The sequence below is a fragment of the Leptonychotes weddellii genome, chromosome 1, assembly GCF_054177405.1.
Source record: "Leptonychotes weddellii isolate Sample4059 chromosome 1, ASM5417740v2, whole genome shotgun sequence".
In the NCBI taxonomy this organism is placed as follows: Eukaryota; Metazoa; Chordata; class Mammalia; order Carnivora; family Phocidae; genus Leptonychotes; species Leptonychotes weddellii.
Window position 1 is genome coordinate 33,655,492 of NC_138369.1, and position 24,525 is coordinate 33,680,016.

The 24,525-nt window shown below is 41.6% G+C and overlaps 1 protein-coding gene across 1 annotated transcript in view; it reads right to left on the reverse strand.

Moving 5' to 3' along the window:
• Positions 1-1,871: 1,871 nt before the first annotated feature.
• Positions 1,872-24,525, reverse strand: part of RYBP (RING1 and YY1 binding protein) — a 78,878-nt gene continuing 56,224 nt past the window's right edge. The window contains exons 3-5 of the mRNA XM_081820791.1: positions 6,503-6,679; positions 6,302-6,400; positions 1,872-5,916 (exon numbers count right to left, since the gene is read on the reverse strand). Of these exons, the coding sequence (XP_081676917.1) occupies positions 5,664-5,916; positions 6,302-6,400; positions 6,503-6,679 (529 nt within the window). The 3' untranslated portion in view covers positions 1,872-5,663. The remainder of the gene's footprint in view (positions 5,917-6,301; positions 6,401-6,502; positions 6,680-24,525) is intronic.

Consider the following 24,525-nt stretch of genomic DNA (forward strand, 5'->3'; position numbering starts at 1 on the left):
AAAAAAAAAAGGAGTCCTGTGACTGCTGCATGGTGTCCGGCACATGACAGGTATGGGGGCTGTCTCTTGTATGCCAGGTCTAGGTCAAAAGCACCTGCAGGAGTGGGCCCATTTCAGTCTGAATCCACACACTCGTCCTCCCCCTTAGCTGTGTTTTAGCATACCCGTAATTGGCACTACAGAAAATACCTAGTCACCAGACGGCCCACAGCGAGCCCCCAGTCGCAGCTTTGTGATGAATGCCTGGAGAGAAGGCAGGTTTCCCAGGCAGAAGAGAACTCCTGGATTATCTACTTCCACGCTCGGGTCTGCCCTGACCTGAGCCCTGCCTTCATCTTTCCAGACATGTCCCATGACCTTTTCTAGAAACATCGGGGAGCCTTCCCTGCAGTCTTCAGTGGTCCATTTCCATTGCCCGTAACAGAGCCCGGACTGCTGGGGAGAAGGCTGTGCCTTCCCCACACCATGAGGGGCAGCCACGTTAGACCCTGGCTTCTTTGACAGGACCCTGATCAAGTTTTTAATTCCAATACAAAGATGGGTCTGAACCTCCCCTTGCTGTGACTTTAAGGTTTCAGAGTAACTCTTCAGAACTGCTGGGAGGTCAGGGACCAGACAGACCAAGGGCCTCCCTGACACCCCTCATCTTCCTTTCGCTGCCCCAGGCAGGGGCTGGCTGCTTGCCATGTCACGGGACTCTGAAAGCAGAGCAGAAGCCTGGGCACTTCGTAGCTTCAGAGATCACCCTATCCTTGACCAAGACCACTTTAGCCAGTGTCTTACCATGTCGGTATCACACCCTAGCCAGGGCGTTCCTCAGTGGAGGGTCCGGACCTGTGTCAACGCTGGGGTTTAGCCGAGGGCAAGAGGGAAGGAGCCTTTCCTCCCCCCTTGTCCTCATGACTAGAAAGGATCCATACTCTTTCCCTAAGAGACATCCTTGCCCTTTCACTCAAAGGGCCCACCTCTCTTGCTGTATGTATGCCTCTGTCTAGGGTGAGGGGCAGCTTCCAGCCTCCCCAAAAGGGTGGAGCCAATGCCGCCAGCAGTAGGGACCCTCCCACAGGACTCCTTAGGTACCAAAGCTGAGGGGTGAGGGGGTACAGCCCATCGCCCGTCTGTACCCACACTGGCACCTGGGAAACATGAGACGCCATCTGATCCCTACCCTTCCACCCTTCCAGATCCTTTCTGAGACTTCTGAGGAGTCAGACTCGGGTTAAGACTCGGTACTGGAAAAGGGACAAAGGAGAACATAGTTTGCTGTTTCCTCTTACCAGGACAGGCCCATTTTCCAATTCGGCGTCCCGCACCATTTTACACGGTCTTCCTTTCAGTGCTAGTTCAAGTGCAAAGAGGAGTAATCGGGGGTGGATCTTGAAGTGTTTCAAGTGGTTTCCATATTCTTTGGAAGGCTACAGCGACTGCCGTGGCCTCTGGGCAGCAGGCCCCCAGCTCTGTTTGTGTGGCTTTTAGGCCTGATGCTGCATTTCGCTGATGTCCGAGTCACAGGGTACCTAACTGCACGTGGCCAGAAACAGGGTGTCTTCTGAGGGTTTTCAGTCATCCACTGAACCGTCAGCCATCATCTCCTTTAAATCACTGCAACCGATCTCAAAGGATGAGCTTACACACATTAGTTGGTTTTCTTCCCCAATCTGGACATTCTTTCGCTCAATCGTGCTTGCTGCTGCAGCTTAGACACACGTCCCAAGACACCCAAATCAACTTGCGCTTCTGATAAACAACTCGAGTCCTCCTTAGCCTCCTGCTCCCACTGGAAATATCCCACAAGCTAAAAATCCGAGTACAATAAGTAACCATTTTCCTAAGGGCTAAAATCTATACACAAGAAAATGAAGATTTCCGTGTAAATTTTACTATTTTATTTGTGAAAAAACTACAAGCAGAATTCATAAATAGACATTTCTATTTAAAGCAGGAAAATGATAAAGTGGCTTCTAATAACATAGTCGTGCACATGCCAGTAACAGGAATATATTAACATCTTTTATTTGCTAGACAAAGAGCAGTGTCCAATATAAATTTTCCCAAAACATTTAAGACCTGTGAATTTCTGACCAGTTCACAAAACCACCAACTGACACTTTAGCATGAAGAAAAAAACAAACCTAACAGACTGTCAGCTCTAAAGACGTTACAGAGCAGAAACTTCCAAAAGCGTTATACAAGCTGTCTTTCTGGGCAAATGAAAAATATAGCTCGTATAATACATTAACAAAAATTCACAAGATAAGATTATGTTTGGACATACTTAACAAGCATTCTCTATTTGTCTCCAACAAACAAAGCTAAGGAAATAATGTAACCATCTTTACACAGTAAATTAAGGTTACAAGTCATACACAAGAACAGAACTGCTTGCGCATTAAAAACTGTTCAGCTCCATTGTCATACTCTAAATGTTGGCTCTTAAACCATTTTCGGTTACATACAAGCAAAGGTTATTATATATTCAGCAATTAATAAATTTTCAATAATTTAAGATACGGTAGCTTAAAAAAGTAGACTGAGAATGGTCTTGATAAGGCAGGTGGAACATCTTAGTGGAACTAAACTCACAGAAGCTTCTGCCAATGTTTTTAAAGATCCAGATTGAAACTGAAAAGTTTTGATTAAAATATTTTGTGGGTGTCAAAATGTCTTTACCTTTTTTTAAAACTGCATGACTCAAGCAGAGCAAGTCAGGTAAGCTCTGTGTGTGTGTGTGTGCGCGCGCGTGCGCACGCACGAGTGTAAAAGATCGTGTGGTATTAAAACAAATGGAAACTTGCAAGCGTTAACACTGTGCTTTTGGTTTTTTTGTTTTGTTTTTATAACCTGCTTACTGTGCCACTGAATACCAAGTATTTCTGGTCCTCTTTTAATATATATCTTTATAATCTACACTAGTGTTTTTACGCGCTGCCTACTAATTGTAGGGCAAACTGCAAATGCAAGAAGTTACAGGAATTCCATTTCCAGAATACATGCCTGAGGGATGTCATCAATTTCGGAAACTAAAAGTTTAAGGTGCCTACCACCTCACTACCTCAACAGAAGACACAACAGCAGCTGGAGGACTGGAGCGATAACATCTGCTGAGAGAAGTCCCACTGTTAGCTGCAGTTCTATCCAAATGCCAATTTCATCTCACCTGTTCTAAAGCAATCCTCCCTTCCTTCACCCCTCCCCATTCTTTCATGTATTGGTTTATCACGGAGGCAAAACTGAAAAACCAAGACATTGGCAATGAATTAATTAGCAGCCTATGAGTAGCTGGTTAATCAGCTTTTTCCACTAATCTAGGGGTCCAATCACTTTACATGAAACTAATTTTGAACAAGTACAGTGTTTCTGAACAAAGTGCATACCAACACTTACTGGTTCAAAAAGCAGTGCAACCCACATGAGTTTGGTGGCATTTAAATTTTTTTAAAAAGTTAATTAAAAAACGTAGCAATTCCTTACATCTCTGGAAAATAAATATGGCTGACTAATTTACCCTCCCTGAGACCCTTAATAAAAGGAATATTAAAACTTTAGAAGGAATGTCTTTGCAATATCCCACTAATATTAAAATGTGGATTTAAAATTCATAGTCAAATCACTATGTATTATATATTCTGATGCTTACAGAAAGCATCTGATTTCCTTTGGTTCATTAATAAATACTTTAAAAATGTATTTAAAAAGATAGCATAGCTTGCATCCCAGATACAAGCATTATTTTTAAAAAGAGGGGAACAATTGTCCATGCATTTGAGAATAGGACCACAGCAACAAATGGCACTGCTTTATCATCTATACCTTTGAGAACAGAATTTGAATTATGGTGCATTAGTGACTACAGAATAGTTTTAATGTAAATGTGAAAGGAACCTTTCCTGTTGGCTACTCAAATCAAGCTGTTAATTGTTTCTTTTTTACTCGTTGCCTCCACAGACAGGTACTTCTGTTTTTAAGCAAACCAGGTTTTTCACACCAAAAACGTGGTGCTTCATCACAAATCGGCTGCCCTCCCGTGAGTCCTTCAGTATGATAAAGTAAAGGAAGGTAACACCAAGTTCCCATGCTTGAAATGACTCCGAAGCCTATGAACCGTGTGGATATGAATGTAAGAGTCAAACAGAAGAGAGACCCTAAATCCAAACAAAGCAAAACAAAACATTTGAAAAATAAGGAGGGGGTAGAATCCTTATTAGTGGTCTTTGTTTTTTGTTTGTTTTCGCAAGACAGTAAAAAATGAGTGAAAAGAAACCTTGAAAGAGTTTGCTCAAGCTATCCTTATGATGAGATAGAAAAAGATCACAGGCTCGCAGGAAGTATGAGCTTTCCCTGCAATTCTGGCTGCTAGTGCTTAAACCATTCACCACTTGAGTTCCTTCCCACAGCAGGGAATTGAGAAATGTCTCCAAACACTGAAAAGCTCCATGTCGGGACTGGATGTGCAGTTGATAACCTCTGTTCAGTAAAGCAAACAAGAGTTGATTTTAAGAAAGAGAAAGAATTCTCGTAACTAAATTGGTAGGGTAAGGAAAAGGAGGGGACACGAGGCAAACCAATTTCAATTACGAAAACCACGACTGCAATGTCACGTGCAAAGTGGAAATAGGGAGTTGCTTCTTTTATGGCCCCAAAATACAGTTTAGACGGTTTTAATCCTAAAACTAAGAGACAATTTATATTTACCTCAGTCATGAGTAGAGGTCTGGAAAATGGATGGAATTCGAGTTACAGAATACCATATTTTCATGAGTGCTTATGTAAGAACAGCAATGTTAACATGTAACCGGAACTTACACGAATACTTGGCATTCTGGAGCTAGTTTAGTTACTTTTGAATGATCAAAGCCCTCCCAACTAAACCATTTGTGATTTGTCAGTTATTCCATTGCAAATGCAGGCTATCTGGAGCAGTCTTTAAATTTGAGATCACATTGTTTAAAAAATATATATTTTTCTATCGTCCAGTACTCTTTAGACAGATGAGAGAGTCAAGTTCCCACGTGGGTTGGAACAGACTTCATGTAAGACTGACTTTAATTTAATTTCAGCACTTTCATAGAAGGGACTGTCCCAGATCTGTTAACTGTTCAATGTTGTATTCACTTCACAGTGTATCAAGCACCAGCGTTGCCATGGATTGGTTTCAAATAACCCTTTATATATAATTTTATATTTATATATATATAGTTATATCAAAACTGATAGTACATAGTATAACTGGAAGAAAGAACTAAACTTAAAAGGATATGCTGAAAGGATGGAGTCTGTGAACACAATAAATAAAAGTTCCCTCCCCCTCCCAACCCCCCCCCCAACAAAACAAAAACAAAAACCAGTTGTAATGTACATGGAAAATTGTGCACAGCAGATTTTTTTTTTTTTATAAAAAGTAGATTCAGGAGCACATCCAATTATAAATGATTGTTAGGAAAATCATATAAAACAATGGAATACATAAAAGTGTCAAGAGTAATCGTCAGGGTGCGAAATTCCTTGGTGGCCAGATGCCCATGGCAAGCAGAAATTATCCTGGCAGCTTCACTAAGAGGCCGATGTCCACAGAAGATTCTCCAGGGGTTTGCAAGCAGCATGGGCAGGTGGAGGATTTGAATTTCATACCCTGATTCATAGTTTTCACAATTCCATGTGCAATTTCAGAAAGATTCATCATTTACTGCTGACATGTCGCCCTTTGGCGTGGAGGAACGGGAGGAGCCCTTGTCTGTGCTCTCCGACCCGGAGCTGCTCTGGTTCTGCTGTTCTGACCCTGCACTGGAGGTCACTGTGGATGAGGATGTCGAGGAGGAGCGAGTCTTTTCCTTAAAGTCTGTGATAATGACGGTGACGTTGCCCACAGTCACTGCCAACTGCTGTGCGGTGCTCCTGTCCACGTTTTTCAGCCGGGGCCTGAAAGCAACACCCCGGGGAACAGCCAATTAAATAAGCTATGGATTCAAAGCGTCTTCTTCAATACACACGAGACTTCATAAATTGCCACCACACATACCAAAGCTTACTACTTTAGCAACAGAAACCACCATTAAACAAAGCTTTGGACCAATGCAAAATTATCATCAGTTTATCTTTCTCATGTTGTGGCCACAGTGATACAGAAAGAGCCCACATATGCACACACGTGTGTCTTCAAAGTTGACAGCCCATACCCAGCTCACGCCCCCCAACACCGTTCTCAGCCTGCAAACCCAGAGGCACAAAACCGCCCTGGGGTCCTTGACTAGGACCAATTGTAAATCAGAGCATCAATGCTGTATTTCATTCTAGTTCCAAATACCTTGAGGTGTGATTCGTTTCACTGGTCTTTGTTGTAGCATTTGCAGACTGTATACTGTTTGCTTCGCTCGGAGGATCTTTCAGGATATCAGACTTTGGTCTAAGGTGGGGACACACACAAAAAAGGCATTTAAAAACACAGCTTAGATTCACCTGCGAAATAATATATAGTGTGCTGAGTTAGCTGGCAACGGGAACTTACTTTGTTTTCTTGTTGGTATTTTTCTTGGTGACACTAGGACTAATTTCCTTATCTTTCTCAGGTTTCTCTTTGTCTTGCTTTTCCACTTTCTCCTTCTTCTCCTTTTTAGGGGGCGGTGGGGTGGCATACTGTTGTGCCACTTGCTGTGCCACCAGCTGAGAATTGATCCGAGGTTTTCTAGAACATTCAAGAAAAGACACATCATTCTTTCCTTTATAAATTCTCTCCTTTTTTTAATTTTGGTTTTATAATTTCTTAGGTATTTTATTACTGGTATCTGGCAACTTGAAACCAAATTACTTGTTATTTGTACATGATTGTTTCTGTGCATAAGTCCGTAAAACTTTTCCTCTTTCAAATCCACCTCCTGTATATGTATCTACCTTTAACGACACATACACATGTGCTCAAACATACACATCCCTGTGCAGTAAAAAAGTCTTTCACCCCATAAAACATGACACTGTTTCTAAGAGTGCTGACAACACTACTTCTTTTGAGCTGTCAAGATTATAGTGACTGACAGCTTTCAAATACTCCTGCTGCAGAGGGTTAATCTCATTTTATTAAATGGACACTGGTAATCCCCTGAAAGGAGAATGAAATTAGAAGTGTGACATTCACTTCTCAATCTAATTATCCCAACTTGCTCGGCTCCCCTGCAGCTCTGTGATTGGCATGGACAACACATATAGAGCAATAAAAGGTAACTGTGGTTCATACTAGTAGCTCCCAAGGGGTGAAAGACTGAGAGTCACTATAAAAAAACCTCAGACAAGTGATACATTCATTGTGCCATCAACCATTCCGTCCCCGCCAATCTCCAACTGACACCGGCTCTTAACACTATTGTTTACAAATTCTAAGTGCTGCCAAACACTCTGCACAATACATGAGCATTCAAACCCAAATGGGAAAGGGAGAAAGAGCCTACGCATTATTTCTCCACAATATTTATTTTCAAAGACATTCCCATCTAGATTGCCATTTATAATAGAATAAAGTCTCCAAAAACAAGGTAGGAAACAAATACTCAGATGGGTCATTAATGAGGTGAACGACTGGCTGTCTCAATGTAACCATCACCTTCAGACCCTACAGCTCCCTCTCATTCCCCAGGATGGAGAACTGGGCCAGAAAACATAACCAGACACCCTAGGTCTGGCTCATCAGTGGGAAGGCCAGTGGTGGAACACTGGGCAGGGGGGGAGGGGGGGGGGAGGGGGGAACACGACAACAAACCAACAAATTTGGAAAAGCAAAACTAACAACCCCTAGATACATGACATGCTGAACCCCTAAGTTAACCCCTACGTTCCTGGAACTCCTGAGAGCAGGTGTGGTGTGGATGAGGAGGAAAGCAGGATGAGGAGGAGACAGATGGCTCACTCCCATGAGCTCACCAAGGTGAGCCAGAGCATGGAAGGAAACCGGGTTTGCTCTGTTCCAGTACTTCTTCGGTGCCAGTGTGGCTTTGCCTGAAAACAGATCAACGAAGGTGCAATCTCAGATCAAGTTTCCTATCAGCCTCCAACAACACAGGCCTTGATCATGGCATGGCACACGTGAAACCCAGTCACAGGTACACCTCAGCCTGGATCACAGTCTCTTGTCACTGGGCAAGAGATTCAAACACAGACGTCAAGTACCCTAGGGAAAGGGAGGAATGTACTTACTCTAAGCCCCCAGGTCCCCAAACACACACATGAAAGGTAACCTTCTCTTCTGACAGGTTCTAAGAGCAAGGCGGCAGCTACTCCGCCAATAAGTATAAGTGTGTTAGATACTTACAAGAAGATAATCACCACTACCAAACATTTCACAAGCACTCATGGGGGACAATCAGCCGTCTAAAGGGATTACGGAGCAGTTTAAATCCATTAAAATAAAATGCCATACACTAAACAATGCTCAGGTGTCAAAATGAGTAACTCGACCAGAGTTAATACTGTGAAAAAGCCATAAAAACTTTATGAAAAACTACACTTTGAGAATTTCAGTTAAGCCAGTATGTGCACTTTATTCCAGAGCACTCTGACACGCAAAAACAAGAGGGGACACCTGGACACCAGTCTAAGAAAACCTTCAACAGTGACAGAATCAAAGGTAACCGCCATCCTAATCAACAGGCCCACCCAATCTGAGTTAGAGGGATCTGTCTCACTCTAGAACACCCTACAAAGTTCTGTCACTTACAGCGCTGTACTGAAATTGCCAACCAACTGTAAATCCTCAGTGGCAAGATCTTAATCATTCTTGTCACAATGTCATTCAGCACAGTGGCAGGTACTCAATAAAATTATCTACTGGATGAATAAAGAATAGGTGACCACAGCAGAGAAAGACCAAGTAAAATGAGAATGGACAAGAGGGTCCAAGCTTTGGTGATCGGGAGGACGGCAATGCCGACTTCCAGGAGAGCAGGCCACATGGGATCAAGAGCTGCAAAGACTTGATGGATTACAGGCTGCAGGACTAGTAGAGAGATGGGAAACAGGAACCCTTCTCTGAGCATCGTGGTGCTGAGGTAGAGGATGGCTCTGGCCATTATCGAAAGCAGCACGCCAGGTTTGAGATTTCTATAGGAAAAGGAGACTTAAATCATGTCGTACGCCGCAAGAGGGGGGAAAAGGCCGAAGGTGGGCAAAGGAGAGAAAGTACAACCAAGAACAGTTCTGGATGGGGCGCCTGGGTAGCTTAGTCATTAAGCGTCTGCCTTCAGCTCAGGTCATGATCCCGGGGTCCTGGGATCGAGCCCCGCACTGGGTTCCCTCCTCGGCGGGGAGCCTGCTTCTCCCTCTCCCACTCCCCCTGCTTGTGTTCCTCTCTCGCTGTGTCTCTGTCAAATAAATAAATAAAATCTTAAAAAAAAAAAAAGAACAGTCTTGGAAAAGGAATGCGGACACTTTTCTTCTGAGATGGAAGAGGGATGCTAGGTAAAAGGGGGGTTATGAGCAGAAAACAGAAGTCAGGAGAATCAGAGACCATGGACATTAGAAGTCGTGTCTGGTTCAGTGAGTAGCGGGCACTAAGAGCAGAAAAAAGAGCTAGTGATGATCAGAGAGAAGGAAATGGCTTGTTTTAATTTTTTGAGTAAAGCTGACATACAGTGTTACATTACTTTCAGGTGATTCAACAGCTCTATATGCTACGCTCACCACAAATGTAGCTTCCATCAAAAAGGAAGTTACCTGTATCTTGAGTGTGTGTGTGTGGGGCGGGGGAGGGGGGCCCATGAGCGTGGGGGCCATAAAGAAGCTCGAAACCAGCCAGACATCATGCTTGTCCAGGACAGAGTACTCCCAACAAGGGCAGCCTGCCAAGGCTCTGGGCATACCAAGGACAACAGGTGAGGTGCCTGTGTGGTTCTGCCCCTGGTGATCATTCCCCAACACTTCCACAAATATACTGTCAGAATTCTTCTTCAGCACATGCACCATAGTCCAGTTATCTATAGGGAAAAAAATCTGTATGTACAGAAGGTAAAATTCAGCTATAATTCTTAATATGCAGCACATGTGCAAAGCGATGGGACTGTTCTTACTTGCTTCTAGGAAAATGAATATTGGACTAGAATGGTGAAGCTGAGTGCTGTTCTCCTCCAATAGCCTACCAGGTCACAACCTCATAAATGAAAAGGACCCAAGGCTTTTGGGATCTGATAATAAGCAAATAAGCAAGAAATACAGGGTGTCTGCTAAAAGCATCTGTGTTGTGTCAAAAATATTGCTGTTTTATGTCATAAATGTCCCAAAGTAACAACCTAACTCATCAGGCATTACTTGCACCCTCCCCACAAAAAACCCTCCACAACAGACAAGCATTTATTACTTAAATTACTATAGCAGCTTTTTCAAACTGCCCCCCACCCCCAACAAGTCCCACAGAACTTCTAGAATCAGGGTTCGGGATGAGAAAGTATAAACCTAACCAATTTTTTTTTAAAGATTTTATTTTTAAGTAATCTCTACACCCAACGTGGGGCTCGAACTCAGAGCCCTGGGATCAAGAGTCACACACTCTTCTGACTGAGCCAGCCAGGTGCCCCACCTAAAAAGTTTTTTAAAAGGTGCACAGTGTTTCTGAACAAAGTGCATACCAATACTTACTGGTTCAGAAAGCAAAGCCAACCACTTTGGAAGGGGAAGGTAAAGAAAACTAGAAGGCCCACCAGTGTGAACACACCCCCCAAGTGCCACCCTGTCGGAACTGGTCCCGCAGCTCCTGCCACCTGTCCCCTTCTTGTTCCTAGGCTCGTGTTGTGACTGCACGTGGAAGAACAGGGATGCCCGATCCACACGAGAACGGCATGCTCTCCTCCTGTGAGGCCGTGCCGGCTCCTCCGGACAAGACCCTGCAAACCGTGTGCGCTGGCAGAGGCAGAGCCCTTGCACGGCCGTCACAGGACGGGCCAGCATGCAGGGCACACAGCGCGGCGCCTGTCCAGGAGGGATGGACTATCCCCACTTTACAAAGTAGTAAGAATGAGGAGCTGCAAGATAAAAGAAACTTGTCGGGGCGCCTGGATGGCTCCGTCATTAAGCGTCTGCCTTCGGCTCCGGTCAGGACCGAGCCCCACGTCGGGCTCCCTGCTCAGCGGGAAGCCTGCTTCTCCCTCTCCCACTCCCCCTGCTTGTGTTCCCTCTCTCACTGTGTCTCTCTGTCAAATAAATAAAATCTTTAAAAAAAAAAGAAAAGAAAAGAAAAAAACTTGTCTAAGACTAACAATTAAGTAGCTGAGCTGCGATTTTTAACCCAGATCTATCTGGACTCTCTCTGGACTCCTGTTATGAAGGTAACCTCAAATGAGTCTCCTGCCTTTAAAGAGCCCAGATGTGTGTGCATGTGCATGCGTGTGTGTGTGCGCGCGCCTGTCTGTCTGTGAGAGACTCGGGCCTGGGGTACCAGGGATGAAAACCCCAGGCTAACCCAGGCTGCAGTTTCACTAGACAACTCCCCAAGAATGCCAGCAGCCTCGTTAGCCTCACCATCCTCGTTCTGGAAAGGACTCGTTGGTTGTCCTTAAGGGAAGAGAAAAGGGCAGGGGGGCTAGCAAGAATGCTTTCCATTGCCTATGGAACATTCCCAGGAAGGAGTGAACCCTTACCATGATATGGGATACTGCGGATCAGTAAGAAATCATCACCTTCCACAGATTTACATTGCCTACTCTGTCTTCTAAGTGTCATACAACACACAGCGCATTTAATGGGCACAACTTTCAACATGTTGCAAAAAGTCAATTCTGCAATATGCAGGTTCCAGTCTGAGTTCTTCAAAATTACCTGTTTCTCAACTAACAAGCCTAAAATAAGCAATTAATAGCCTTCACAATACAGTGGAAAGCATTAGATCAAAGCACATGGCTTAAGCTCTAGATGTCTAAGCCTTGAATTAAAGCAAATCAACTAACACCACCAAACAAATGAAAAACCCTATTTGAGAAATGTTATAAACAGGGGAGCCTAGTTTCCTTTCTTTAAAGAATAAAGTTGACACTCAAGTGTTTTGTATCTTCTTCAAGACTTTTAATGGAAAAAAGTTGTCTTAAAATTATTTTATAGGTTTATTGTTGCTGTTTCAATAAACATTTACAAATGAAAATTTGCTGTGAAATTTCAATAATAGACATTAAGAAAACAGGTCTATGTATTTGCATTTAAAACAGTTAATACTGGGGCGCCTGGGTGGCTCAGTCGGTTAAGCATCTGCTCTCAGCTCAGGTCATGATCCCAGGGTCCTGGGATGGAGTCCCCCAATGGGCTCCCTGCTCAGCGGGGAGTCTGCTTCTCCCTCTGCCGGCTCCCCCTGCTTGTGCGCTCGCTCCCTAACAAATAAATAAAATCTTAAAAAAAAAAAACAGCTAATATTTCAGAAAAGAGTCCATTCCATAAAAGGTGAAGCACATCTTCATGTAGGGACAACCTTAATTTCAGACTAGGAAAAATTTCAGTTTGAACATACATGAATGAATGAATAGAAATGACAGCACAAAACAATCTTTCTGAATTGTTTTTGTTATGTGTACTCATGCCACTTCGGGGGCACACAAACTTTTTTTTTTTTTTTAATTTTAGTCAAACCTATTTTTTTAAGAGGTGTTTACCATATACCATACTTTTTCTTGTCTGCTTGTGTACTACTCAGGTGAACATGAGATCTTACAAATCATTTCTCATGCACTTCTCTGTATCTCAGCTACCAAAACAAGCAACAAGACAAACCCATTTTCTTGTGGTTCAGGCAACAAAGAACAAGAAGAATCTCTAACAAATTTTATCTTTTCCTTGATTATGTTCAGCTTTTCCTACATTATCATCTGTGCATCTTGCCAACTTAGGGAATTCCATCTGGTGTCTCACTTTTCAATTAAAATACCCCCCCCAAAGATTCTGGAATCAGACAGTCGACTCATCCTTTTCTTCCTTTTTTTTTTTTTTTAAAGGTGCTTTACAAACTTATAAAACATCTTCACTAAGTCAGCTTATACCATTCTTGAGTCCTCTGGATGTTTACAACTCTCCAACCCTTTTCTTGCCTTGGCAATCTGTTAGTTGAAGAACTAGCAACTTCAAGAATTTAACAGTTCTGAGAATGCCTTCCCACTAGTAGCTCACTCCTATCAGGAGCCCACGATTCTTTATGATGTATCACATGGTAATATAAAAGGAACCTGCACACTACCCATTTTCCTATCAAAAGGTCATCCTATACATATGTACTGGGCCAGCTAGGACAGATTCTACCCCACTCAGTAACTGAACTTTTGTATTAATGATGCCCCCCAACAAAAATATACCAGCTGGGAACATAGCAATGTCCGTATTTACTTCTAAGGCAATGTACACACTGGGTCAACAACACTGTCCAAGACACACTAACGGCCCTGGCTTTGATGACTAGTACGGAAAAGAGGCCCTACAAGAACAACCTGTTTTCTGTTCATTTTACCCACCAGCTCCTCACCCATTCTATTTTTTTTTAAATAGCAAAGATAACCCAGAAGAGAAATGCTGGGAACAGAAACAGAAATTAGAATTCCAGCTCCAACATCAATGACCACGAGACCTTACAAGGTGATAGAAAATTTTTAAAATCTAGCAATGTATAGATTTAAAGTTAATAGGCCACTTTTAGGGCTCTTCCCCCTTCACGTATTACTTACTTTTAAATAACTATCATCTCACTTTATCCTCAACAATTCTAAAAGTTAAGCTAGACAGCAAGATTCTCAGTTAAAAAAAATTAATTAAAAAAATAAAATAAAAAATGAGAGGGTTAACAACTACAAAGAGAAGCAGAATCTCCAGACTATAGTGTGGTATTCTTTCAGCTATGCCATGTGAGGCTGAGACTTTTTTAAATAAAGAGTTTTAATCTCTTAATTTCTGTACTTTTTCGTGTTTGTTGCAGTGTTATAGGATAGTATAATTACTAAGAATCACCAACGTGATCAACTAGCCCAACGAAGAATAACAGATGAGGAAATACAGCAGATAATCTGGTTCAAAAGTAAATCCCCAGGGAGTTTCTAGGTAAGTGCTTTTTTTTTTTTTTTTCTCTTTAAGATTTTATTTATTTGACAGAGAGAGACACAGCGAGAGAGGGAACACAAGTAGGGGGAGTGGGAGAGGGAGAAGCAGGCTCCCCGCCGAGCAGGGAGCCCGATGCGGGGCTCCATCCCAGGACCCCAGGATCATGACCCGAGCCGAAGGCAGACGTCTAACCGACTGAGCCCCCAGGCGCCCCTAGGTAAGTGCTTTCTTTGCCACTATTTCAAAGGACTGATTATCTAAACAGACCACTGAACAAATATTCATATGTTCAGCTATGGGAAGATGAAACCGTCCCCAACCTAATTCCTCCATGATGCTGGAAACACAAGACCTTGTTGTACCCATTTAGACCCAAGTGCCCTTTCAGCTGGCTAGCTGGGGCCCATGTCAACATTACTTAGACCTAGCTGGCTTTGCTGTGAAAGAGCAGTACTTGTGGCCTTCTCCAGAGCTGCTCTTGCCACAATGTCAGGCCATGCAGCACACCAGGGTAAAAAGAAACCTGTATGACCTTGTGACTTTCACTGAACCCAACCATCATTATAATATGGATAACTTTAAAAGTCAACTATCACTTAACGTTGCTAGGATCATACACGGTATGGCATTATCAATGTCTCTCTGCTTCCCAAACAGTATCTCTTCTTGCTGTTCTTTTCCTCCCAAATGTAAAGAAAATGTTCTTTCATCTCTCATGTACACACTTATCTTCATGAAATTTCCCATATCCTTCAGCTTATCTTTTAGAATGAGCCATTAAGTGACCCAAGGTGTCTTAGTTATCATTCTAGGTTACTCCTTCCCAACAGTACACATCCTTGACTCAGGTTGTACCACTCTACTCTGTACCAGAAAACTAAAGCTTTCTCTCAAGTCTGACTCCAACTATCAAGTTTTTAAAAAACCCAAACCATCCCCTTTGTCTCACATATCTTTCCTTCCGCCATCTTCACACACAGCTGACAGGGAAAGCAAAGACTGGCGTTACGACAGCCTTTGGACTTAATATAAGCCCCCCACTACTGAGAGCTAATAGTAGTAGTTACTCAAAATGGGAATGGGGCCATATCTCATTTAATACAGTTGAAGTCAAGATTAAACGAGGTGAAGTTCACTTAGCTTATCATAGTACATGTACACAGAATGCATAGATACTCAACAAAATGATTCCCCTTAAAAGTAATCTATACATTTTAAAGCACTACTTTTCCAGCTGCAGATGTGTCTACCACCCTTCCTCAGATACTGGGATGCAAAGGGCAAGATTTACAAATGAAAGAAGTTGGTAAGCCTTGCCCTAGGAAATGGTTGTAGAGACATAAATCCTTTACATGTGTCAGTATCCTCAAGTTAATCATGCTATCTAGCAGCAAGAACAGCATTAAGGATCCTCATCAACATAGCTACCAATATTTCTGCATATCAGTATCAGAATTGTGGTTTTGCAGATATTCCTTTTAAAAGAGAATGCCTTTAGGGTAAGTCACCAGACCAACTGTACAATACCTAACGGTATTACATAAACTCTCACCAGATACAACTTGGTTAGGAACAAACAACTAGCTCCAACAGAACTAATATAAGCATCATTAATAAACAGCAGAATCAGCAATGTTCTATTCTAGATTCAAAACTGTCATTTTGAATATTCAAATGTCCCTTATGCCCTGAAAACACACTTAATTTACAAATAACCACTAAGTATAGGCACTATATAACTTCTCTAGAACTCAGAAACACATTCAATAGGCAAAAGGAGCTACAGGTGGTTTGCAGTCTTGAAAGACATCTATTTTATCTTTTTTTGAAGATTTTATTTATTTATTTGAGAGCAAGAGAGAGTGAGAGAGACCACAAGCACGGAGGAGAGGGAGAAGCAGACTCCCCGCTGAGCAGGGAGCCAGATGCCTGGCTAGAACCCAGGACTCCAGGATCATGACCTAAGCTGAAGGCAGACATTTAACCGACTGAGCCACCCAGGCGCCCCAAGACATCTATGTTATAAAACAACCTGGTAGCAATGAGTATCTTAGCCTGATGGTTCTCAAAGTGTGATCCAGAGACTCCTGGGGGCGGCGGGGCGGGGGGGGTGGGGTCCTCTACACCCTTTTCAAGGAGGGTCTACCTACAAAGGCCAAAACTATTTCCATAATAATTTTATTTTCCATAATAATTTCCACAATAATTCTAAAACATTACTTGCCTTTTCACTTTCCAAAGATTACATGACATGTGACATCACTGCTCTGACACCTAATGAAATGTATGTTTTGTTTTGTTTTGTAAGATTTTATTTATTTATTTGACAGAGACATAGCAAGAGAGGGAACACAAGCAGGGTGAGAGGGAGAGGGAGAAGCAGGCTTCCCGCGGAGCAGGGAGCCCGATGCAGGGCTCAATCCCAGGACCCTGGGATCATCACCTGAGCCGAAGGCAAAGCTTAACGAATGAGCCACGCAGGCGCCCCTGAAATGTATGTTTGTACAGCTGACCCTTGAACAACACAGGTTTGAACTATACAGGACTGCTTATACACAGATCTTTTTTGATACAATACAGTAATGTAAATGCATTTTTTTCTTATGATTTTCTTAATGTTTTCTCTAGCTTACTTTATTGTAGGGATACAGTAATACATATACAAAATACATGTTAACTATGTTATCAGTAAGAAATGATAACAGTAGGCAATTAATAGTTACTTAAGTTTTGGGGGAGTCAAAAGTTATATGCAGACGTGACTGAGGGGGTTGGGCAAGGGAGGTCGTTGCCTGTAACCCCCATGTTGTTCAAGGGTCAACTGTATAGTCTTGTGTTTTAAACATTTCTCAGTTTTAATTTCTGTTATGGAAAATATCTATAGATAGATACAACCAATATGAGTGAAAGCTCCTTGGGATCTACAATAATTTTATCAACAGAACTTCTGACCAAAAAGCTTGAGAACTGCTATCCTAGAACTGCCAAATTTTCTTACTGTGCAAGTCTTGCTTTATTACAGGCAAAGAAGACACTTTAGAAGGCCACTTCTTAAAATAAGCTTATTCTCCTCAGCAAAACTTCAAAAACGAAACATGAGAAGGAAAGAAACATGAAAAGCAACACTACCTCCAAATGCAGGTTAAAAAAGTTTGAAAATAAAGAAAAATTTTAAACTTACTAAACATGAGAACAACTTAAGGAGTGGGCTTAAAGCATTTCAACCATAGACTATAAAACTGGCATCCTTCTACTATTTCCTCTCCCCTATAGTGTCTAAAATAACAGATTTTTATTGTGGTCATTCAAATATTTTAAGTAAATGTCCCATAATAAATATGCCCTTTAGATCTCCCACAGCCATTTCTCAAAAGCAAGCCCACTCACTGGTTAAGAATGTACGAGCTGACTTTAAAAGTAAGGAAAACTGTTTCCTAAATTGTTTTTAAACTGGACCTTCTTTGAAGACGGCTAACTGAATTTCTTTTTAATACCTCCACATTCATTATTTTCAACATAAATTTAATTCCACTGCGAAAGGCTTCAGTGTCCTGACTGAAAAGCTGCTTTTGTTTGCCTGAGGATTTGGTCCGAGGCCGCTGTCCGTGCGAGTGCAGGTGCGGTAGAGCCCCAACTCCCGTCACCCCCTCTTTCCGAGGAGAAAGCCCACACAGGCATCCAATCCCTACTGCCTCGGTTAGCATCTTCTACGTCTCAAAGCCCATTTGAGTAAAGGAGCAGAGACACGGCATGCCTTGTGCTGTCTCCTCTCCCACTTTCACCTCTGGTATTCTGGCTTTTGTTTTCAAATTCACTGAACATGTTTTTCCTTGTGCCTACTATATGCCGAGTCAGGGCGCTGTGCACTGGGGATGTGTGTGGATATATGCTCATTTTTCCAAGGAATTGATAAGACAAAATAGATTCCAATGGTCCAGATCGCTGGTGAGGGTCCTTTGTGTTTTATGGGGTGATCTCTGTCACACAAGCTGGATCACAGGACTTATCAGGTGAAATGCCTAAGCTCTCCCCCTTTGCTTTCTGTATTTATTGTGGGACCTAACTCAGTGTGACCATGGGTGAGTTACATACCCTCTCCAAACTTTCGTTTCCTCAATGGCAAAGGAGATTAGAAGTAAGTGATCTCTAAAGGCTCCTTTAACTAAGACACCTGTATTCAATATTTAATACAGACCACTAGAGTATTTGTTCTCAAGGTAGAGGCAAGTTTTCAGTTTATGCTGTTAGTAACTCATTTAGCCTCTTTTTTAAAAACGGTTTGATTAAACATCATGAGGTACATTTCTACAAACTATGCTGTTGGTTTAGTGACTCTGATATGACCTCTCTCTTCTGCAAAAGACACACAACATTACCTTATAAATCATGTCAATGATTTAAGAGGAATCACAGAAACTACAGATCTCTAAGCAAAGCACATTTTCAGATGCAAATAAACCCAATGATGAGCCAAGTCTTTCTCTCTCCAAGAAACACTAAAGCAATCCAATCTACTCTGCAAATTACAACTGTCACAGATCCCATTTAAAATGCATTTCACCACTTTGAAATTACAGTTCATGTCACAAAACTGGGCACTTGCAAACCACACAGAAGAATTAGTACATCTTCAAAGGGGAAAAAGTGATTAGACAATTCAAAGGAATCTGAGGTCTAACAAGTCAGTAGTCTTCCTTCAGGTCTTGGTTTTCTCACCGGTAAAATTAAAGGGTTGGGCTTAATTAAGTTAATCTTTAAGGATTCCTTCAACTCTAATCCTTAAAAACAAAACAAAAACGTATATCCTAGAAAATAACAGTTCTAACAAGCTAGCTCCTGGTCAAATTATCATGTTATAATGGGTTTCCTAAATCACTGGTAATCAAAACTTAAAGCCTGCCATCACTTTGAAAGGCTGTCTACTGCAAGGTTTTCTCAGCCTCAGCACTGTTGGTATTTTGGACCTCGTAATTTTTTGCTGTAGGGGCTGTGCTTACGCACTGAGGAGTATTTAACAGTATCCCTGGCCTCTACCTACCAGATGCCAGTAGCACCCCACCCCCAAGTTTTGATGGAAAAATTTCTCCAGACACTGCCAAATGTTCTCTGGGAGGCAAAATCATTCCCAGGTAAAAACCACTGGTCTGTACAAGAATATAATATAGAGAAGCAGAAATATTTACAAACATGGGAAAGCAGCCCAGATTACAACAGCACTTCTGTTAAAATTTTATGAAAAGATATCCACCAAAAATATGTGTAATGTGTTCATGATTCTAGTTGTTGGGGGTTATTTATTAGAGAGTGGGATTTAGGAAAAAGAATCTGAAGAACTTTGAATATATTCACACTATTATTTTTTATGAAGTTGTATGATCACTCCTCAAACACTGTGCAATAATTTTATTAAAGTTCTGTACTGCATAGCAACAAAAGGATTTACCCATTGTAAGAGATATCATTTACATGGATATTAAACACAGGTCTTTGGTAATTCCATATATAGCCAAGCATCACACATTTAGTCAGGAACTCACCAACTGCTCAGATCTAAGTAACATCATTTTAATGTGTAGCACCTATTCCAAGGGGGAAAGCAACTTCTGTATATTAATAACCATGAGACCAGTCTGATCCATCACCGAAGAGATGCCAGAGGAAAGACTATTTGATGGTCTCTCACAATTTCATCTCTGACTATCAAGGTTACCCAGATTTCAGGTGTTTAAGGTTAATCACGATTTTTATTTCCAGTAAGTGAAGGGAAATTTTAGGGTATCTCATTACTTCAAACGGTTGAAAAATTAGATGTGAATGAAGATGAGGACTCTGAAACCACCAGTAGCTCTCAGCTAGAGAAACTAGCACTGGAGTCTGAGAATTCCTTCAACTCGGTAACTGTGATTTTGTTTTGCGAGCGGAGTATGGGACAGTGTGGCACAGGGTGCAGATGGGACTTCAGGGATCAACTTCAACAGTACAGTGAATCTTTGAATTCAATGTCTGGTCTTATTTGTTACACGTGAATGACATTTCTCGAAAAACCAGAAAATCATGAGAATTATCTGAGTAAGAATAGAAACCTAAATAAAGACGAGGATATGTTGAGATACACTGTCAGCAGCCACGTATCACACCCAAACACGTCCAAGTAGGCACCTTATCTTAGTGCCTAAGAAATTAGTCAGGCAAGTATCAAAATCTGCTTTTAGATAAAGAAAACATTTGTTGGGAAATACTGACAGCCACTTCTTTCTAGAATGAATCCCTCTAATTCTGAAGGGCCAAAGAACGTGATGTTAAGGACATTACATTAATAAACATTTCCATATAAAAAGTTAATTCTGTGCACAGCCCCTACCCGTAAGTATTTTAACTTAAGCAAAATTCTCAGAACAACTTTTCTAGCAATTAAGTGTGGCAAACTGATGTCGTACAAATCTACCATAATGGGTGCTGCCTAATGTTTTCAGTGCCAAACATTTGTTACTACTGTGTTCAGAACACCTTCCTGGGAATACTCTGGTATATTCTCTCCTCCTCACTATTCACATGCTACACCATTACCTCAGAACAACACTGTCCACTTTGCCTCTCAATCTCTCCTACCCCACTTCTACATCTTCACTGTCTTCCTCCATTCTACTTCAGGACCTAAGCACCATCCTCCTTAGTGTCCTACCGCTAATTTTCAGTCTTCCCTCTAGTTAATCTCACGTGATGCTATTGAGACCAAGGGTCTGAAAAAGTGTAACTGCCTATTTCTCTGTCTAAAAGCTCTGCCAGTGGTTTACAGAAGTAAATCGTTATAACCCCCTAACTTGATGCAAAGGGCTCCCCTCAATTCAGTCCCAACATTCCTCTCAAGCTCACCATTTCTCCACACTCACCACCTCAGGTTGCTCCTGAGTTCTAGCTCAAGCCACACGTACTTTAGCTCAGCTTTTTCAGAAGATACCTTTTACCACTTGCTGTCCTTGCTTACCTACTGATCCCTTAGCTTCTGAAATGTCCTTCCCCATAACTGATGTGCAAAACCCATACCTACTTGAAGACCCAGACCAAATGCCACCGCTTTCGCAAATTCTCCTGGCTAATACCACTTTGTGGCCAGATTTTCAGGGTTCCCAAATGCCCTGATCTACCTCTACTACTTAATACTCTACATTATAATACCACTCTATTTATCTGTCTCTTCTTATGAGATGATGAACATCGCTGAGGCAGTACTGACATTTTAAATTTTATGTTATACTTCCCAAACTTGCTTCAAAACAATTGTTTCCTGAGAGTAGCCCCGTTAATGCTGGCTGCAGGAATGCATGTCCTCTGTACATTGTGGTGCACACAGCAGATGCTGTCTGTATCAGCATGTAACACAAGATTTTATAATAATAATACTGTACTTAACATTCTCTCTGGGCCTCAGAACTGAGGGACTTTGTACAACTCATCTTTTATATTGCCATTCCCCAGCAAAAGCCTAGGACACAATAGGTTCTCAATGAATATAAATATCTACCCCAGGGACAGAACGGCTCCCAGTTTAAAAGAGGGGAGGGAAGAAGCAAGAAAAGTAATCGACAATGAAATGCATCCTGAGAAGAGGCACTGTGTTGAGTGTCCTGCATGTATCATCTCAAACTCTCACAACTTTTTGAAGTCACTGAAGGAACCAAAGCCTGAAGGTCATCCAACCTTAAATAGAAGGCCAGAGCTGGTGGAGTTTAATCCAAGTTTATGCTCTTTCCACCAACCCACACTGCCCACCCAGTGAATCTCAAGAAGGAAGGGGAAGTGAACTGAAGCCAGTGAAAGTGAGGATAACAAAAGAGAATGGTATACAGAGAGAGAGAGAGAGAGAGAGAGAGAGAGAGACAGAGAGAGAGACTGACTGATTCCAGGAAAGAATAGCCATATTTAAAGTTGCAGTAAATGAGGACTGAAAAAAACAGGTCTCAATCTGTTAATCAAGGAGGTGCATTTGCAAAAGACATGTTTCTCTTCCATTCCTTCACTACATTACATATATGCCCCTTCACCTTTCCTCCTACCTCAAATATCCCAATTATTTCAACATATCCAACCTACACTCACAACTATATAGGTATGAAGAAAGCAGACTCTGACACTGTGTTGTACAATGCCTGTTATTTTTAAGTATCTAAGGCCAATGAATTGGTACAAAATTCTTAGACAGTCAAGCCTAAGGAATGCTCTTGATCTTTTCTGTTTCTCTAGCAATGTAAAAAGATATATGGGTAATAACAAATGACTTCTCAAAGCACTGCACAACTAATAAGTCTGCTTACTTAGCCTTACAGGAACCACATTATCACAAGAGTAAGTACTGTGGCATCAAGTGGGATTCTCCTACTACCCGCAAGCTCTCCAATTACACAGATTTATCTAAATCCTTCACTTATAAAGAGATATTTGTACAAACTGAGATGATGTATACATATAGTGCATACATGAAGTAGCCGCACTATTCCAATACAGGAACTTTTCAAGTTGGTACTCCACTCCAAATCAAGTATCTGCATCTGGCATCAATGTAAGCCAATTTGCACACTTTGTAGGTAAAGGTAAGGATCCTGTGGATTTCCAAAAATGACTCTTAAATGTCTTTGTTTGAAATGGACTTTTCCCCTCTTAAGCCAAACTGCTGTAACTTCACTTTCTTCAAAGATTTGCTGAAAATCTGATTCATTAACTTGCAAAAAGAGATTTTTCAAATGCTTTGTTTCAGAAGTCTGAAAGTAAATTTTACATGTTCCATTTTCAATTAATTTTAGAGTTGCAAAAATAGTACCAAGTTAGCATATAACCAGCTTCTCCTACTGTTTATTTCTTATATAAACATAACTATCAAAACCAAAAAAATTAACACCAGGGTACAATACTGTTATCTAAGGACATTTATTTTTGGAGAGAGAGAGAGAGAGAGAGAAAGTGTGCGCACACGAGTTGGGGGGCTAGATAGAGAATATCAAGCAGCCTCGGTACCCAGCATGGAGCCTGACACAGGGCTTGATCCCAACCCTGAGATCATGACCTGAGCCAAAACCAAAATCAAATCATTTAACCCACTGAGCCACCCAGGTGCCTCTGAACACTTTTTTTTTTATTCTCACCCCTTGTCCCACCAATGTCCTTTTTTCTTTCAGCATCCTGTTTAGGTTCCCCACATTGCATTCTGTTGTTACTTCTCAATAGCTCCTCAGCTTCCTGGTCTTTGACGGCCTTGAGAACTTTGAAGAGTACTGGTCACTTATTTTGTAGAAATTTCCTTCATTTTCGGTTTGTCTGATATTTCCTCATGATCAAAATGAGGTAATACGTTTTGACACCACCACAGCCAAGATGTGTGTCCTCCTGTATGCGCTGTATCAGAGAGTTCTTACTATTTGTGATGTTAATCATAACCGCCTGGCTACGATGGTGCTAGTCAGGTTTCTTTAAAGTTACTGTCTTTTAAATCAACATCTAAAAAAGGTATCTTGAGACTATATATAAGAATATGCAGTTTCTCCTCAAACTTTCACCCACTAACTTTAGCATCCAAATGTGGATTGTGCAAAAATTACTACTTTGTTCTGCTTTTGCCTAATGGTGGTTTTCTAATTCCCTCTTTCCTTCTATATTTATTAACTGGAATTCTGTAGGTACAGGCAGTCTCTTCTCTCCCATTTATTTGTATCAGTATGAATTCAGGGGTATTTACTCTTTTTCTATAAGTTAAAATCCAATACTACCAGGACGCCTGGGTGGCACAGTGGGTTAAGTGTCTGCCTTCGGCTCAGGTCGTGATCTCACAGGTCCTGGGATCAAGCCCCACGTTGGGCTCCCTGCTCAGCGGGGAGCCTGCTTCTCCCTCCCCCTCTGCCCCTGCTCATGTGCTCTCTCTCTCTCTCGTTCACTCTCTCAAAGAAATAAACTCTTTAAAAATAAATAAAATAAATAAAATCCAATACTACCATTATTTATTTCGTTGCTCAAATTGTTCCAGCTTCTTCAGGTTCAGTTCTTTTGAAGAGCCCTCATCCTTTTCTGAGCCATTAAAGTCCAGGTTTTCGGAACAACTGTTTCCAGGACTATTTTACATTCCTAAGCACTGTACCCCAAACCATTACAACCCAGCTAGAAAAGGAATAAAACACTTTCACTTACATACATCCTATCCCAATCAGTGTTATGTTCCAGACAGCACAACTATTAACAGAAATTGGGTGATGTCTAAGCAAGTAAGCAAGTGGGAGCACTAGAGAGCACATTTTCTCTTAATGTACTCACCAATCTAATGCTTCTACTAACAGAAAACTGCTGCGTTCTAAAGACATACTTGATCATCAAACATTTCGTGGCCAGAGGTGAAATTGCCGGGAGGAGTGATGATGGATTTCAGTTAGTAAGAAAATGTTCTCTAAAACATAAAACACATTTTTCTGGCATTGGGGGGGGGGCAAATTTCAGGCTCTGGAAGAA